At 50.3% G+C, this 18256-nt stretch overlaps 1 protein-coding gene across 3 annotated transcripts in view; it reads left to right on the top strand.

The window, feature by feature from the left end:
* Positions 1–18256, top strand: part of KDM4A (lysine demethylase 4A) — a 38991-nt gene that overhangs the window by 6412 nt on the left and 14323 nt on the right. For 2 of the 3 annotated variants that reach the window (XM_006200357.3, XM_015236077.3), the window contains exons 5-12: positions 944–1137; positions 3189–3238; positions 3957–4060; positions 4455–4592; positions 5295–5545; positions 5950–6149; positions 7713–8089; positions 16213–16333. In XM_006200357.3, coding sequence (XP_006200419.1) covers positions 944–1137; positions 3189–3238; positions 3957–4060; positions 4455–4592; positions 5295–5545; positions 5950–6149; positions 7713–8089; positions 16213–16333 — 1435 coding nt within the window. The remainder of the gene's footprint in view (positions 1–943; positions 1138–3188; positions 3239–3956; positions 4061–4454; positions 4593–5294; positions 5546–5949; positions 6150–7712; positions 8090–16212; positions 16334–18256) is intronic. The other variant, XM_072974593.1, reaches the window with a different exon arrangement.

Below are 18256 nucleotides of genomic sequence, written 5' to 3'. Positions count from 1 at the left end.
GTCCGTGGGTGGTAGTGGATGAGTTCTAGAAAGGGTGGGATCGCAGTAAATGAAATGTTGGAGGAGGGCAGAGCGGTTTCTGGGGGAAAAAAAAAGGATCACTGACTAATATAATGAAAGGAGTATGCATTTAAGGAGAGAAACATATTTAGATTTTTAGAATCCTCAAACAAGATTCTGTAGCAAAATCTGTTTTAACGAATTGTTTTGGCTTAGGGTGTAGTGCTTTTTGGCATAAAGAACCGCCTTAGATACGGTACAAGGAAGGAATATCTGGGACCATCTTAAGATGATTAAAAAACCTGTAGGGTGTTTCAGGGATTATCCCTCTGATTACTTTAATGTTTTTGTAAATTATTGGAATGAAGGTGTATAAGAAGTGGCTTCCAGTTTTGTTGGTGAGGGTGTTTTTGGGTGGTGGGAAGTGGAGCTGGAAGGCTCGAGTCCAGACATACAGAGAAAGTGGGCTCCTCGCTGTCACTGACCAGTACGACTCAGGGTAAGAACGTGACATTGTAGACTTACTGAAGACACTGCCCAGTGGAAATTAGGGCTAGACAGGTCACATATTGGTATAGCTAATTTCCACATTTTGTGTCTTTTATGCTTTGAGAGTTCTTTCCTCTTTTGACTTGAGTTTCTTTAGCGTCTGTTCCGATGCTTCCTTTTGCTGTCACCTCCTTTTTTATTTTTCATTTACTGGTGTTTAGTGTTGTTCAGCAAGTGATTTGTCCTTCAGGGGTACAGTGGCCTCAGTTCCAGCGGTGGCTTTGCACTGGGAATGGGGGGTGCTGTGGTTTTCATGTCCATGCAGTTTCCACATTAATCTAGGTCTTTGTTACAAGTGACAGCTCACCTGTGATCCACTCCGTGATTGGTAGGTTCAGAGCCTCAGTTTATATTCAGTGTAATAACTTGCCCTGGTCCGTCATTTCCTTTGCAGCATATTGATGAGTGGAATATTGGCCGTTTGAAAACAATCCTGGACTTGGTGGAAAAGGAGAGTGGGATCACCATCGAGGGTGTGAACACCCCCTACCTGTACTTCGGCATGTGGAAGACATCCTTTGCCTGGCACACCGAAGACATGGACTTGTACAGTATCAATTACCTGCACTTCGGAGAACCTAAGTCCTGGTAAAGTTGGCCTACAGTTGGTACTGGGGCTTCTCAACTGTCTTGTGCATAGGAAACACCTTGGGATCGAGGCAAAATGCAGATTCTGGTTTGGCAGGCTTGGGGTGGGACTGGCATTTTGCGTATTATCCTGATTTTCAAGCAGTGAGGTGCAATTGGAGCTCTGGTGCTCCCACTGCCCTTTGAGTAGCAGGTGTTTAAGGCAGGGCCCTTAATACCACTGTATGAAAACAGAAGGTGGCTGAGTTACTGAGAGCCACAGAGGCTCTCCCAGGCTCTCCCTCTGCTTTCTAATTTCTTTTTTTGAGCAGGCCTGAGGCTTTTCTTAGAGGCAGATTTCCAAGACTGGAGTCACTCCTTCAGATGATAGAAAGCTTTCTTTTCCTCATGGAAAAAATATTTGGTGAGCAGCAGTGTATGCTTAACTCAAGATGCAAGGCCACTCAGTGTATGCTCCCTGCTCTTCACTATGGCTGCAGTCTGGCCGGCGAGACAAAGATTGGTTCTCTGGTCTCTCTCTGCACCCACCCATCTCCATCTCGGCGTGTTAGTGAACGTGCTGCCTTCAGAGCGTAAGACAGATGAGGTGCCCACCCTCACACAGGTGGGAGACTGGTTAGGAGATGGAAGGTGGGAAAGGAGCTCTGATGGGGAACAGTGGGTGCGACAGGTCCACATGGGAAGGTGCGTGAGCGTGGGAATTGAAGGCTCCCCTGAAAGAGGTGACCTCGCAGATGAGGATGTGGTTCAGGGGGGTTGGTGGTGGGTTAGAAGGGGACCGGGGGAAGTGTGTCTGTATGGCTACAACAACACCTGCAAAGACTAAGTTGAGAGCGAGCTTGATGTCTTTAGTGACGAGAGGAAGGAAGTGCCTTTGGTTTGGGTGCCATGTATAAGATGGAGGAGCGAGGAGGCCGGAGGGGACACCGTGGCTGGCCACGGGGAGTCGGGGAGACTGCATCCACCTTCATTCCTTCTCTAACTTCAGCCACATCCTTTCCTAGGGGTTTTCTTTTCTGTCAGCTGTGTCCCATTTTCTATCCTTGAAGAGGGGAAGCCCTTTGGAGCCTGTGACTCCCCCCGACTACTGTCCCGGTTCCTTCCTTGGATGGCTCGACCTCTAGAACCTCTGGCTTTTGTGTCTGCACCACGTTTGCTGCTTGTTCCCTGAAGCTGCTTGTTCTGTTTTCCTGTTGAGAGGTTTTCCCGTTCCTGCGTACCCTCCTGAGGTCATCTGAAGTGAGGCCTCCAGAGACTTCTGTGCAAGGTCCCCGATAGATCCAAGTCCTTTAGGGGACAGGCATTTTCTCAGCCCCTCATCTGTTTTGTTTTATAATAAAGCTGTTTAGGATGGGAAGGTTTTGTTGTTGTGGAGTAATCTTTAGAATTGATTATAGAGGTTCAAATAGACTTACTGTGAGTTCCAGAATATACAATTTAACAGTTTTGCAAAAGTTTTAAATAGTCTTATATGTGTTTTTTTTTTCTTTCATTTTTTAATGAAGAGTTCTTTGGTGTCTAGATAGATACCCAAGAGGGTAGAGGAGTGAGTAGTGAGTGATTGGGTAATCAGTGTAGCTGTTGTGGAGAAGGGAAAATGGGTTTATCAGCAGGTATGGGGCCAGATCTGGTGTCGAATCCATCTTCACCTAGTTTTCCACTCTTCCTCTTTGCCACCGCATTTAGGTCTTTGAGGCTCTACCAAGAGCACTTTAGGGCTGTGCTTTTTTTTTTTTTTTTTTTAATTTTATTGCACCAACAACATTAAAAGGAAGGCAACAATGAATGCACACGGTAAATCCTGGTTCACGGTAGATGTCCAATAAATGTCTTGTTAAATGGATGAATGTAAAAGAAAGAAAATTGCTTCTGCTTTTATGTGGGTGCCCCACTCCTTGCCCAAATAATCTAATATTTCTCCAGATTCCTGTCTAGTTTTGATAGTTGGTAAGTTGAAAACTCTGTTACTTTGAGCTGTTTTGGGAGTGGGAGCGGGCCCCTTGGCTCCTGTACTGTCTTGCTCAGTGGCCAGCGCTTTTGTGTGATTGCAGGTACTCTGTCCCACCCGAGCATGGAAAGCGTTTGGAGCGCCTGGCCAAAGGTACGCTGTCTCCTCGGTGCTGGGGCAGATGCTCCTGTGAGCTGCACTCATTGCTCTAGATGCCCACTTTCTGTGGTCAGAGTCTTACATGTCCTTTCACAGGCCTGCATTTGAGGGGTGAGGTAGGCTGACCCCCATAGCAGAGCAACTGAAATCGGAGCCTTTCCCCATTTTGTCCTTGGAAGGGAATTAGTAATTCTTAGACTGTCTTTGTCTGAGTTTTATCATGCATGGGTTTATTTGACCAAGGATACTATTTGTACTGGGTTCTTTTCCCTAAAACCCAAGTGTTAAATTCAAAATTGAAATTATTTTATGCTCTGGTTCTTTTTAAGTAAACTTTAGTAAATGTGTCCCTCTAGGGAGTCTGTTTCACAAGAGCTTGGTTAATGTGCACTGTAGATGTGTTACTGACGAAGGGTGGAGGATACAAGTGAACGGAGAGCAGCTCTAAATAGTTTCGAGGCTCTTTATGAGAACAGAGGTAGCCGGGGCGATCCCCCAAACAGAATTTGATGACCCATCCTACAAGGGAGACAGCCCAGAGGCTTGTTGTAGAATCTTAGGATTGGCCCTGGAGCTAGAGGGATCCAAGGAGATCACATTGGTGATTCATCCTCCTTATCATTCAGATGAGACACCCAAGTGTGAAGCGACTCCGGGCTTACAGAGGCAGCATGGAGCCGTGTATTAACTGTCCCTGTTTTCAATTCAACAGGCTTTTTCCCAGGCAGTGCTCAAAGCTGTGAGGCTTTTCTCCGACATAAGATGACTTTGATTTCTCCTTTAATGCTAAAGAAGTACGGCATTCCCTTCGACAAGGTGAGCAGGTTTTGCACACAGTGGTCCTTAGGCGTACACGGAAACCACCCTTGGTGGTCTGTTTCACGGAGGAGCTTTATTCTGGTCGATCCTCTGTCCCAGGTATGGACCTGGTAGACACTGATTTCAGTGCATTAAAGGTGGGCAACTACCTTCCTGGGGACAGAGGAGGGTCGCACCCCCTTGAGCAGAGTTAATTTGGAGGAATCATTAATTATAGTCATGGCGTCTGATATGTGAGGGTTTTGTATGTCACAGAGGGCACCAGGTCCCCAGGAGTTTTATGGCTTGTCCGTGGTCACATAGCTAAAGCACGACAGAGCTGGAGCCCAGGGTTCCAGGTCTGGAGACTTCTGCCATTTGCTGCAGCTGCTCCAAGTCTGCTCTTGTTCAGGTGACTCAGGAAGCCGGAGAATTTATGATCACTTTTCCTTATGGGTACCATGCTGGCTTCAACCACGGCTTCAACTGTGCCGAGTCTACCAATTTTGCCACCCGGCGGTGGATCGAGTATGGCAAACAAGCTGTGCTGGTGAGTCTGCATGGTTTCTCTCTGTAATAACCACATCTAACAATGACTGGTTGAACACATTCTTAGATACACTGGCGGGTGTTTAGAACATTTCTTTGAGCAGCTGGAATTCAGAAACAAAGTGGCAGGGAATGTGCAAAAGTGCCAGCATCTTGTGTTCACAGAGTGATTTGAAAATTTCTTCAGATTGGGCACGTATAAAATGAGGTTTCCATGCTTGAGTCCATTGAGCATTAAAACCACACCCACACCCGGCGCTGTTTCTTGCTTTAGTCACCGTGGGATTTGTCTGTTGAGGAGTTCTTAGGGATTTCCTTTTGCTCTAGGGAAGCAGCAGGGCTGGATGCTTGGCCAGGAGTTGACTTGCTCATGTGGTCCTGGCTTGGAGAGAAATCAAAGGGAAGGTGGACGTTGACCGTACAGGGTCTAAGTGCTGCACTGCATCTCTACCAGCTCTCCACGTGCCCTCTCGGTGCCTGGGTGGACTTGCCCCAGTGCCATGCTTTCTCCGCCCTTTTTCCCTGCTGCCTTTCTCGTTTGGAGACTCCAGCAAGGGCGTTATGCCCTCAGCCTGTGAACCCAGAAGAGTTCAGCTTTGAGCTGTCTTGTCTTTTTCCACTTGGAGGGAGGAGATGGGAGCTGGGGTCCGGTGGAAGCAGGGAGCGCGTGCTCACCTGAGGCCCCTCTGGTGCCTTGTGACAGTGCTCCTGCAGGAAGGACATGGTGAAGATCTCCATGGATGTGTTTGTGAGGAAGTTCCAGCCAGAGAGGTACAAACTCTGGAAAGCTGGGAAGGACAGCACAGTCATCGACCACACCCTGCCCACTCCAGAAGCGGCCGAGTTCCTTCAGGAGAGCGAGCTGCTGCCAAGAGCCCGGCATGAGGAGCAGTGCCCGGAGGAGGAGGACATGGAAGCGCTTGAGGATGGAGAGGAGGGCGACACGAAGAGGAGGTAACCTACAGCCCTCAGGGCCCAGTTGCTTGGCGTGGGAGGTCCTGGCAGCTCCATAACCTGCCAGGAGGCTGCTTTTGAGTGGGGTGTTTAAGCCTCCGCTGAGGGAATTTTCTTCTTGGGACAGGCTCCAGAATCCTCAGTGAGGGGTTCAGGCCCTTCTTTGTGGCTGCCACCCAGGAGGGATAGCACCTCCACGGGGGCCTTAGTTTGCTGGAGCGAGGGTCACATACAGGCAAGGTGGGTGCTGATAACAACTGTGTTGGATGGAACAGGCTTGCGGAGGTGACGTCTCCGGTCTCAGGCCTGACGGGCTCTGGCCGTTTGTTTCAGGTCGTGTGTGGACATGTGTGTGTGAGCCGATGTGTCAGGGGCTCTTAAAGAGTCTGCCCTTCTCCTTGCAGCCTTGCCAAGCACCGCATCGGGACAAAGAGGCACCGAGTTTGTCTTGAAATACCGCAGGAGGTGAGTCAGAGCGAGCTGTTCCCCAAGGAGGAGCTGGGCTCGGGGCAGTACGACATGACGGAGTGCCAGGCTGCCCTCGCGCCCGTGAGGCCCACCCACAGCTCCGTGCGCCAAGTCGAGGACGGTCTTGCCTTCCCAGGTGAGTTGGTTGTGGTATTTGCCCCACAGCCCTGCTGCTCTGTTCTGTTAGGTGCCATGTGAGGGCGCGGTCACAGAGGAGGAAGGGGGAGGCAGGTCTGGGAGCAAGTAGCGCTACTAGAGTGTGAGAAGGAAGTGTTTCGGTTAGGGTTAGGGACACACGGGGCGGCTGAGGGATGTAGGGAGAGACCCCGCTACCCCTTAGCCTGGTGAGGTGACGAGGAACCAGCTCCTGTGAGATGAGTAGGAATTCTGCAGGCAGACTGGAGGATGTAGAAAGGGCGTCCTCGAAAGGAGCAGCAGGGGTGAAGGCGTGGAGATGTGCCACTGCACCAGCTGATTGGGGACCTGGTAGTGACATCCTGTGACTTGAACTTGGGGTGGGAAGCGTAGGGGACGGGTGTGTCACAGGAGATGTTGCTGGAGGAACGGGAACGAGATGGTGGGGGGACTGCCCGCCGTCTGAGAGTTTGCTCACTGGGAGGCTTGAGGGGCTGTGTTGTATTTTAGGAAGGGATGCTGTGGTCCAATACAGTGTTTTGTTTTATTGGTTTTAATTTATTTTATTGAAGTGTAGTTGGTTTATGATACTGTGTTAATTTCTGGTACACAGCATAGTCATTCAGTTATACATGTATATATTTCTTTTCATATTCTTTTTTATTATAGGCCATTACAAGGTATTGAATATAGTTCCCTGTGCTCTACAGTAGGACCTTGTTGTTTATCTGTTTTATGTATAGTATTTAGTACCTGCAAAACCCGATCTCCCATTTTATCCCCTACCCCTGTAAGCATAAGTTTGTTCTCTATGTCTGTGAGTCTGTTTGTCTTGTAAGTAAGTTCATTTGTGTCATTTTTTTTAGATTTTCACATATAAGTGATACCATGTGCTATTTTTCTTTCTGGCTTCATCTCAGTCACCAGGTCCATCCATGTTGCAGCAAACGGCATTATTTCCTTCTTTTTTGTGGCTGAACAGTATTCGCGTGCGCATGTATACACACACCCCCTGCGGCTTCTTTATCTGCTTCCATGTCTTGGCTCCAATACAGTGTTTTTAAAACATCCACTGGGGAGGTTGTTGAGGGTGGATGTGTTAGGGAGTGGCTACTTTCATTCTTGGGACAGGCATGAAGAATCTCTGTGCCGACAGTGCGTCTGCTGACAGCCAGACAGCTCTGTGGACTCAGACCCTAGGGCCCGACTGCCTTTGGTGGAGCAGACTTTCTAGCCTAGATTGGCTGACTCTCTGCTGAGCCGCAGGAGACATCTGAGGAATGGCAGCTGCCACTTATTGAATGTCTGCCAAGAGCCTGACTGTGCTCCCATCTTATACACAGCTCTGGAGATAGGTGCTAGGACCCTTGCATTACAGAGGGTGAACCTGGAGGCCCAGTGAGGCTAGCAGCTAGCCCGCATCACACAGTGCCCCCATAGGTGATGGAGTCAGTGTTCGGAGCCTCGCTCGCCGTCCACAATGTCTGTGCTTTGTCACTCTGCCTTTCACGAAGTTCACATGTGCATGAGGAAATGGGCTCCGTCCAGTGTATCTGTGTTTCAGATTATTCCGACTCCACTGAAGTCAAATTTGAAGAGCTTAAAAACGTCAAGCTAGAAGAGGAAGAGGAGGAGGAGGAGGAGGAACAGGAAGCAGCGGCCTTGGACCTTTCTGTGAATCCAGCTTCTCTTGGGGAACGCCTTATCTTCTCAGGCTCCAAAAAGAAGTTGTCTTCCAGCCTGGGCTCTGGTTCTTCCCAGGATTCTATTTCTTCCGATTCAGAAACCAGTGAGCCTCTGTCCTGCCGAGCCCAAGGGCAAACGGGAGTTCTCACTGTGCACAGCTATGCCAAAGGGGACAGCCGGGTCCCCGTGGGAGAGCCGTGCACAAGGAAGAAGGTGAGCGCCGCCAGGAGCCTCAGTGAGCGGGAGCTGGCCGAGGTACGAGCTCCGGGCCGTGGTTCTGGGGTGGGCCGCTGCAGGGCTTCCAGATGGTAGGAGAGACCCTTAGAACAGACCTCCAGTCTGCACACGAGCCAAGCAAAAGCCAGGTGGCCTTGGCTCACTTCCAGCTCATTCTCTGCTGGGAGTTCCTGCCTCTTTCTCTGTGACTGTTGTTCCAGAGACTTGCATTGCAGCCTCAGTGATGCCCTCGGTGGATTTCAGCTGAGTCAGGTGCGTCCTCTGACCCTCCTGGCAGTAGGGACACAGGGTTAGAGGGGCAGTGGTTGCAACCCAAGTGTTTGAGGGTTGGGGATAAGGTGGCCTTTCTTACCCTAGACTACCCCCGTAACATTCTTCACCTCCTGGGATAACATTGCTGGGAGAACTTCCTTTTGGAGACCAGGATGAATTCCCAGAGCTATAAACGTGGACATGTTGTTCAGGCTTTCTCCTAGAACACACTGTTGCCAAAAGCTATGTCTTGTTCGTTCTGTGCGGAAGGGCACTTGGTGGGTCTGAGTGGGATGCAGCAGGGCCGCATTGGGTGCAGCCAGACTCAGGCTACCCAGGTGAGCTGCTGTCTCCCAGCCTCACAGCCTGTGGGCAGGTGGCAGTCCGGGGCAGCATGCGGCGGGGCTGCTAGCAGGTAGATGTCAGCGCAGAAGGTCTCCTTTGTCCCACATTCCCTTCCCTTTCCCTTTGAAAAATTTGTTCTCAAAGTTTTCATTACGAAACATTTTAAGAGTGCATAAATAGGATACTGTCACCAGTCCCCGTGGACACTGCACGTTAACGTTTGGCACGTTGGCTTTACTTTGTCTTTGGCTGAAGTGCTAACACTTCATCCACGTTAAAATTCCTCAGTTTTTCAGTAGTGCCTTCCTGTGGTTGGTGTGTCCCCTTGTCTTTAATACCTGTGTCATTTTCCCTTCTGCCGTCTCTGAGTCTTGGGGCTCAGTCTCTGTAGACTCCCTTTATCCTCCCCCTTCTCACGGCGGGTGCAGGCTAGTGAGCCGGTGACCACTGTGCTGCCTCTGATGGCTGCTCTGTCTGCGCCACTGCGGCCTCTTCCACAGAGGGCTCTTCAGCTGGGAGACGGAACCCCTTCAGTTCCCCGTGGTCACATCCCAGCCGTTGTTCCTTTGTAGAGCCCTGTGCCCTCTCATTCATCCTGCCATCGCACTGCAGGTCCCACTGTCCTTCTCTTGCGGTGTCCTGACTTTCTTGCCTCCAGTTGCAATCACAAATGCAGCTAACAGTAGCAAGGACTTACTGTGTTCTAAATACTTTATCTGCATCATTCAGACGATAATGGCTAACTTAATTTTACCACAGAGTCTTGTTTTTTATGGCTTTTTTTTTTTTGGTGAGGAGAGCCAATAAATAAATAACACCTTTTTTCCTCCTAAATTACAAACCAGTTAAATATTGGGTACAGGAAGCAGGCATATGATGCTCAGAATGTCACTTTATTGCCATTTACAGTTGATTGGAGGGACTGGCTTCTAACCTGTGGCCACATGGCCAGGCTGCTCACTTACCCTCAGTTAGACAGATGACCCACCTGGTCACAGGCAGTCCTGGACGGCGCAGGCACTTCCCGACACTGTGGTAGAGCATTTCCTGCTCGCCTTCCACGTGTTGTGTACACAGACCAGAAGGTACTCCCTCCACAAAAGGCAGGTCCCAGTGTAGTGATGCCCACTGATGTCCGAGGGCCAGGGAGGAAGGCAGGAATCCTCTCCGTGGGAATATGCCGGGAGAGGAGGCTTCTCTCCAACACGTCTCTCTTGTGCAGCCCCTACTCAGAAACCGTTGAGTGTCTTCCTGGTTCCTTTTTACTTTGTGTGGACCTCTCGGCCACAGCCGGATGGTAATACCCTTCTCCACTCTGTCACTGGTCATCTCTCCCACCTCCCCCCTTGCTGTGCTGGCATCTTTGCAGTACTTCAGATTCACTAAAATATCTTAGCTGCTTGGCCTCTTCACTTTATAATGGTTGCTAGTGTCTACTCCTGGGCTCAGACTGTGTCTTCAAGGAGCTCACGGTCCAGGCGAGTAGACAGGTGAGCGGGGATTTCTGATACTTAGTGATACTCGTTGTAGCACCAGTGGAAGAGTTGGCAGCTTGGCCCGGGGTTGGGGTGAGGACTTGAGAGAGACTACGGGGAAGGGGTGTTAGCAGAAGTATGCCTGGTGGATGGGATGAAATTGGAGAGGGAATCTGGGGGAGAATAGGGTTGAATTTGGTTATGGTGGCTCATGCCGTGGTCTGAGCACATGGGGGTCCACGGTGGTTTTGTAGGTCTCAGGCATGTGAGATAAGAGGGCCTTGGGAGGTGGGGGTGGGGGTGACTGGAGCTGGGTCTTGGAGTTCTGCCTGTTCTCTGAGGCATCTTGACTTGACAGTCGTGGCTCAGGAGGCAGGGGAAGGCTCCCGCTGTGTGTTTTTGGAGATTGGAGATTCCATAACACATTTTTTTTTAATACACAGCGATGCACTGGAAATAATGCAGTGAACCACAAATACTCCTCACCGAGATCTAACAGCTGTCAGTATTTTCCATAGTTGCCTCATCTCTCCTTTTTTATTTGTTGAAGTATTATGTAGCAAATCCTGGTGTCATGTGATTTCTTCTCTTCTTCAGTGTGCATCTCTTAAAAATACAGGTGTTTTCTTAATCACCACACATGCCATTATTGTACCCAGCAAAATCAGAAAAATTCTTTAGCATCATCTAATACTCAGTCCATTATCAAATTTCCTCAGCAGTCTAACATTGTTTTACAGTAGGTTTGTTTGAATCAAGATTTAATTGATCTTACAATTGTTTATTATGTCTTTTAAGTTTGCCTTAACCTGGGCAGTGCCCCTCTGTCCAGCCCCTGCTGACTCACTCAAGAAACCGTGTCGGTGGTTCTTTGGATTGTCCAGTGAAGGGTTTTTGAAGCTCTGCTCTGATATTTTGGAAGCAGTAGAAGGGTTTTGGGGGGAAGAAGGAGGCAAAATTAGAAACAGCAATGGCTCTCTTGATGTTGGAATTATGGATGATTTTCACTTCTTGCATTTATAAATTGAATACTTTTTATGAATAATGTGTTATTTTTATGATCAAATACTTCTGCATCAGGAAAGGAGGGAAAAAGACTTGCAGTAGGGAATTCAGTTTGGAACCTGCTCCTTTAGTCTGTGAGGTGGGAGGACCGGTGGGGAGAGTGGGGCTAGACTGGGGGCTGCCTGAAAGGTAGGAGCCCAGGGCTGGGGGCTGGTGTGGGCTGAGTGGGAGAGCATTGCGGTATGACCTGGGATTCCAGCTTGAGTTATTTACTAGATGGACGGCAGTGTATCAGTGGAGGATGGAGGTCACAAGAAAAGTGAAGGGATGTTTGGATTCGGCTCAGGACGCACATTCAGTGTGGGGCGTGCTGAGTGTGACCTGCCTGTGAGGTCACGCACACCTGCAGCTCCAGAGGGTCGGCCTTCCCTTGAAGGGCATTGGTGGGCATGGAGGAGCTCACCTGTGGGGCATGTGGAGGCTGGAGGCAGAGGGCCTGGGAAGGGGGACAGTGAGTAAAGAGCAGCCAGAGGTGCAGGGGAACTGGGAGAGGCTGGTGCCTCAAGAGCTAGGGAGGAGAGACTGGGAGCCCGTGAGTGTGCCTGTGTTGTAGGGTGAGGAGAGGGCCTGGAGCCCTGAGCAGGAGGGTGCGTGGGGGCTACCCCAAGGCAGGGCAAGAGGAGGTGGCTGCAGGTGGGTTTGTTTTTATTGTGGTAAAATAGACGTGACATAGAATATGACTCTAACCGTTTGCCTTTGTTTGGTGTACAGCTCAGGGGCCTGTTGTGCAGCCGTCACCAGCTGCAGACGCTTTTGAGGTGGGAGGAGACAGGTGTCACTCCTGGAACAGTCCTCTGCTTTTTGGGGCCCAGCCCTTTGCCAAATCCACTACCCTGGAAGCCTTTCATTGCTTCCCACCTGCTTTCGGGTCTCCTTCCAGTCCCTGCGGTGCTTTGTTCCTTTTTCACGTCACTGGGCCCTGGTCTCGGGGCGATCGTCACAGGCTGGTGCGGATGTGCTGCGAGGAGCCAGGCCCGCGGTGCATTCAGCTTTGCTTCCTAAATCACCAGCGTGGTCCCCAGGGCTGGGCCCAGGAGCCTTCTGTTACTGTGGGCGGGATGAGTGGAAGTTTAACTTTGGTGAGAAGCTGACGTCAGGATTAGCGGGGTGGGCGGAATGGTGGACTGGCAGTCAAGGCTTTGGCAGAAGCTGAGACATGCTGCTGATCCCTGGAGAAGTCTCACAGCATTGAGTCCGTATTTGGAAACAGCTGGATTTTGAGGAGCACCCTTGTGGCCCCCTCTCCTCACTTTAAGTGTCCCCCAAGGTGTAACTGGGCTTCTTGCTGTTCGGCTGATGTGCCGCCACCTTGTGTCAAGGACCCTAGGTGACTGGCGGCCAGAGCATCGCAGCCTCGGAGTTTTCAGTTACCTGCAGGCCGAGCCGCAGGGGTGTGCCTGCTGCAGGAGTTCTTGTTAGTTGGGGCTGCTTTGGAAAAGTAAATTCCCGAAAGAAGAGAGAACAGTTGGTTCTTCTGCACAGAACAAGCCCCATTAGGAACATTGATCTTGACCTCTCTGCCCCACATTAACGGGGTAACAAGGAACTTGAGAGCCTTGAGCTCCCACTCTCTTGCCGGCAGAGGCCTGGGAAACCCTACACGCCATCCCACCCCATCCTCACAAAGAACCCTGGGGGGCCGTGCTTATTACCCCACTTAAGCAGTAGGTTGCTACTTGCCAGGTTCACATGGCTAGTTGGTTGAACTGGGGTTTGAACCCAGCCCTTTCTGATAAATCCTGTTAAATTCTAATTCCAACTTAGAAATTGGAATATGTTGGAGGGATAGCACTGTGGGGAAGGGTGTGGATGCCCTGTAGCAGGAGGCAGACTTTAGCCAGAAGATGGGAAAATGTGGAAGGATGTTCAGGTATTTGAATAGGCCTGACTGCTTTGGTCAGTGTCAGCGTGATGGTAGCGGAAAGGGCAGGCTTAGACTGGGACACCAAGTCTCCCTCTGGCTGGGCTGTAAGGTCCTTGAAGGTAGAGTCAGGTCTCACAATGTCTGCATGGCCACAGCACCAGCAGGCATGGCATCCTGGGCACATCTGCTGGGTGTGTAGCAGGCACTTAGGTTAAACATGTGGACAGCGGCGGCCTCCTCCTTCCTTTCCCGGAGCCACATCCTGGTGTTCTCGGTCTTGACCCCTCTGCCTCCTCCAGTACTAGCCTATAAAATAATTTGTCTCCACCTCTTACCCTATACTGAACCTTTTGTTGCTGCTTCAACAAGTTACACAAACTTAGTGTCTTAAAACAATGCACACTTATTCTCTTGTAGTTCTTCAGAAGTCTGAAATGGGGGCAGGGCTGTGTACCTTCCTGGAGGCATGGGGGGATCCATTTCCTTGCTCTTTCCAGCTTCCACCCGGCTCTCCGTTCCTTGGCCCATGGCCCTTTTCTTCCACCTAGGGCAACTACACCTTCCTTGCTCACATCACTTTGGCATTGACTCTTCTTCCTTTTTCCATTACTGAGCACTGAATACATACGGCCCACCCAGATAATCCAGCATGATTTAAATTTAAAGGCATCTGATTAGCAACTTGAACAGTTCTTTGTGATGTTAACCTAACGTATTCACAGGGATTAGGACTGTGTTTGGGGGACCATTATTCCCTCTGCCACATCTCCCTAGTGTCTTTCCTTTCAGGATCATCTTCTCCGCCCATAAAACCATACTCACAAGGCCCTTACCCTGAAATACAACTGGAGGAAATTTCCTTCTCAAGCCACGATCTCATTCCTTCCCTTGATCGTCATGTATACTCAAAAACAGTCTCTGTCATGTATTCACTCCCTAGTTCCTTATTGCGTGGAATTTACTTCTAAAAAAGTCCTGGCATGTCCCAGTTGCTGAATCTCTTGGCCACTGCCTGCTCAGCTCTTTGGTGGTCTTTGGACTGGATTTCCCCCGGAAGCCTTGCCCACACCCCTGTTTATATCCTCCTTTCTTCCCGCATCCTGGAAGGCTTGGTCTCCAGACAGCCCTCCAGTCAGTCTTTCACTGATAATGTCATCCGTTCCAAGATTTTAATTCTGAACCCTATGCTGAGGAGTCCCAGATCTACAGCTCTTGCCCTGAACTTGTTTCTGAACCCCCAGGCTGGATTTCTTCTTGCCTCCTGGGTATTTCAAAGGAAGGCCCCCAGGCAGGGGGCGTGTGTACCACATGCAGCGTGTTCAGCTTGGCTTGTTACTACTCCTGCCTCGTCCACCTGAGCCCTCTCAGCCTCTCACCTTGCTGACCAGGCTGGAAACCCCACCGTCTGTTTCCTTTATTCTCTTGCCTTTTCTTCCTAGTCTCTGCCACCTCTCACATTTAGGCCTGTTACCTGGGTGGTCTTCAAAGTGGGGGATGCAAGAAGATTATGGGGGTGCAGGAATTAAATAATGGGACTTTATTTTTACCTTAATCATTTTGTAGTCTACTTTTGCTTTAATGTGTAAATACATTGGGATGTAGAATTCATCAGTAAGCATACATGTGTTAGGGTGCATCTTCCTACACCTTTTATTTCCATGGTAAGACTATCAAATAAATTCGGTGACTGTGGGTTTTCCAGTTTGTTTTAGCCAAAGAACCACTTTAAGTGAAACCTTAGTCATTTAGAAAAATGTAAATGGAAAGCAGGGCTGTCGTGGTTGGAATGGAGGTGGGCCTGGAGCCCCAACTGTTCATGCTAATGGAGGCTTTTGAGGGGCCTTCTTGGTGTATGTTTTGGAAACCAGTGCCTTAAACTGTCATCATGGTTCAGATCTGATTAAAAGTCTGTGACGGTTGAAGTCTCTGTGGACTCAGTAGTAAAGCTTCCCCACCGCCCTCTCTCCTCCACCATGTTGCACGCTGCCCTGAGCACCACTCACTCGGCGTGAGCAGGGGTCAGACCTTCCTTCCCCGGGCAGGCCTTTGGGCTTGGTAGTCTCGGTCAACGATTGCTGAACGAATGGACTAAAAGACACTCAGCTGATGTCTGGAATTGGAGGCTGTGCTCTGCCTGGACGTGGTCTGCTCAGCGTTTGGTTTTTCTTGACGTCCCTGGCATGGCCCTCAGTCCCGGGGTCCCGTGAGCTGCTCGCAGGGTCTGCAGGCCCAGCGTTGCTTCCCTGACGTGGCTCTGCGGTGCTGCCACTTCTCTGTGGCACTTGGAGGCGCTGGTTTTTGTCCCAGTTTGCAGAGTGGCCCTCTTCCAGGCCTCGTTTCCTCGCTAAATGGGTTTTGCTATGACCTCATGCCTCCTGATCGGTATAACCAAGTTTTAAATATGTTGATTAGAGACAGGCTCTGATGCATGTTATGATTCAGTCCTATGCACCGTGAACCTGATCACGTTTGCTCTGACACTGTGAATGTGGTGTTAAACGGACCCTTCCTTCCGTGGCCAGGCTGGAGCTTTCGAGTGGCGCTGTGTCCTGGCTGATGGTCTCCCTGGCGGAGGGGAGACTGACGGAGCGGTGACCAGTACCCGCTAGAGCTGAGGTCTCGGCTTCAGGGGAGGGTCGGCCTGCTTTCTTTTTAATGAGTCAACTACTCCTCACTCCTTTGAATGTCCTCTGGCCTTTCAGACCTGGACGGCCCAGCCACCTGGCGCTTTGTGGCAGGTGCTGCTTGCCTTCTGCTCCAAGGAAAGGGGCCTGTGGTGCTTCCTGGGGCTCTTAGACAGTCTCGTGACAGAGCGCTTAAGGGGGGCGCTTGGCACCTTCAGAGCTGGACTGGTTTTATTTTTGGTACATTTGTTTCAGGCTGCTTCTGAGAAGGCCAGGACCCACACTTACTAGGCACAGATTTTGCCCGGAAATGTTGACATAATCCTAGTTTAGACTGGTTTGCATGACACTGTCACTTTGGCTTTTTCTAAGACAGGTGTTTTCTGTGTGTGATTTTATACTTCTTCGTGTCTCTCTGTTCCCCACTCTTTCCCTCGGTTTTCATTGTAAGACTAACTTCTGCTGTGTCCCCAAGTGGAGCAGAGGCCATTCTGCTTTCTTCTTGTGTTTGCCTAGGTCACGGATGAATACATGTTTTCCCTGGAGGAGACTAAGAAGTCCAAAGGCCGGCGGCAGCCTTTGAGCAAACTCCCCCGCCATCACCCTCTTGTGTTGCAGGAATGTGTCAGCGATGATGGTGAGTGTTGTTCCCCATCCACCAGGAGAGCAGCTCTCCCTGCATTAGGACCCGCTCTGATAGGACCTCAGGAGGCCAAGCTGAAGGCCAGGGGTAGGCCTGTGTGTCTTAGCTGTTCTCCCAGATGCTCCATGAAGAGGGCAGGATGTCAGGATATCTAATTTATAATCGTTCCGAGTTTGAGTACCTTGGAATGTACCTGTTGGGGATCGCTGTATGCAGATTCTTTCCTTCTCTTAGGAGGCACAAGACTGATTTTTCAGGATAGCAAGTTCTGTCTGATGCCAAGCCTTGTGCTGAGTTTGTGGCAACAGAGATAACTAAGATGTGTCCCCGCCCTCGGGAATCTCACAGGGTAGTGAGGCAGACTGACAGGTAAACAGATCTGAAGAAAGGAGGTGTTAGTTAACACAGGCAGAGAGGACAGCATGACTAACCATGGGGAAGACAAGCGAGAAGGTGTATACAGAGGAAGCAGCTCAGTGTGGCTGGAGTTACAGGGCCAGGCTGGGGGTGACGAGTGGAGGAGGAGGAGTGAGGTCATTGTGAACTAAAGAGTGGGGACTTTGCTCTTTGCTCATAGACATTCTGGAGCCTTGGAAGTGTAGTTAGCAGAGGAGTGACGTGGTCAAGTTTGACGGTTAGACAGATTGTTCCTGGTGGTTGCCTCTTGAGAAAGAGCAGAGGGCTTGTATTGTGGTCTCTGTGAGATAGGAGGGTCTGAAACAGCATAGTGGTGGTCGGGATGGGGGACGGATGTGGTGACCGTGTCTGGAGGATAAAGTCCGCTGGATGTGGTAGTGTGAGGGCGGTAGGGAAGGGGGAAGCCCGAGCAGAGTGCCTTCCGGGGATCTAGTGCTGGTGGGGTTTTGGAAATCTGCGTTCAGCGTCTATGGAGGATGTAGCCTTGGGGTGCATGGAGGTGGTGCTTGCTGTCTTTATTAGGATAGACGGGGCCACTTTGGGAGAGGGCGCAGAGGACAGAGAAGAGGAGCCTGTGAAGGAGACAGAGGAGGAGGCAGGACATGGAGGGTAACTGAGGTGTCGCTGGGGCTGAGGGAGTGGCTGCCGTCCGCACAGCGTGGTCTCCTGTGCTGCCTGGAGCCCGCGGACCCAGTGAGGTCTGCTGGTAAGCCTGTCAGTGACCAGGTCCCTTGTTACTCCCGGCCAGTGCCCGGCTTCTTCCTGCCCTGTCCTAGCCTTGCTTGCACCCAGGGCTGGGTGGGCAGTTTCTCTACTGTTCTCTGTGGTACAAGGACCTTGATAAGCTGGTGGGGAAAGCCTCTTGAACCTGCAGTCAGAAGTAGGCCAGACCCAAGTCAGAAGTCCTCAGGGGTCTTCCTCCAGCCCAGATCGGGGCTTCAGGTCCTCTGGGGTAGCAGCAGCCTAGCTTCATGATGGCTCCCAATGTGCAAAAGCAATGTAGACTGTAGAAAACTGGGAGAGCAGAAAAAGCTATAAAGAGGACAGCAAAACTACCCTGCAGAGGTGACCACTGTGAACATTTTAACGTGTTACTCTTGCTGACTGTTAGAGTCAGATGTTATATTATGTCCGTGTCCTTTTTATAATAATGCAGATGAGATCATAATATACAACCCTCCAACTTTTGTGATTTTAAAAAAAAATCTCAAGGGTGGAAAAGTTGAAGGAATAAAAATCCTGTGTATCCGCCTCCAATGTTCAACAGCTGTTACCACTTTGCTGTAATTGCTGTCTCTCCGCGTGCCTTGTTTACGTACACACGTGTGTACATATTTGCTGTATCATTTGAAAGGAAGCTGTGTCATCAGATCACTTGACTTACAGTACACCGGTAGGCATCTCCCAGGAGGGCTCGTCTCCTGTATAAACATCCCACTTCACTACATCTCAGGAAGTGAGCGGTGACTCCATCATAGCCTCCGCCCTTCAGTCTGCGTG

This window comes from Vicugna pacos, chromosome 13, assembly GCF_048564905.1.
Source record: "Vicugna pacos chromosome 13, VicPac4, whole genome shotgun sequence".
Classification (NCBI taxonomy): domain Eukaryota; kingdom Metazoa; phylum Chordata; class Mammalia; order Artiodactyla; family Camelidae; genus Vicugna; species Vicugna pacos.
This window is presented reverse-complemented; position numbering and strand designations above follow the sequence as displayed.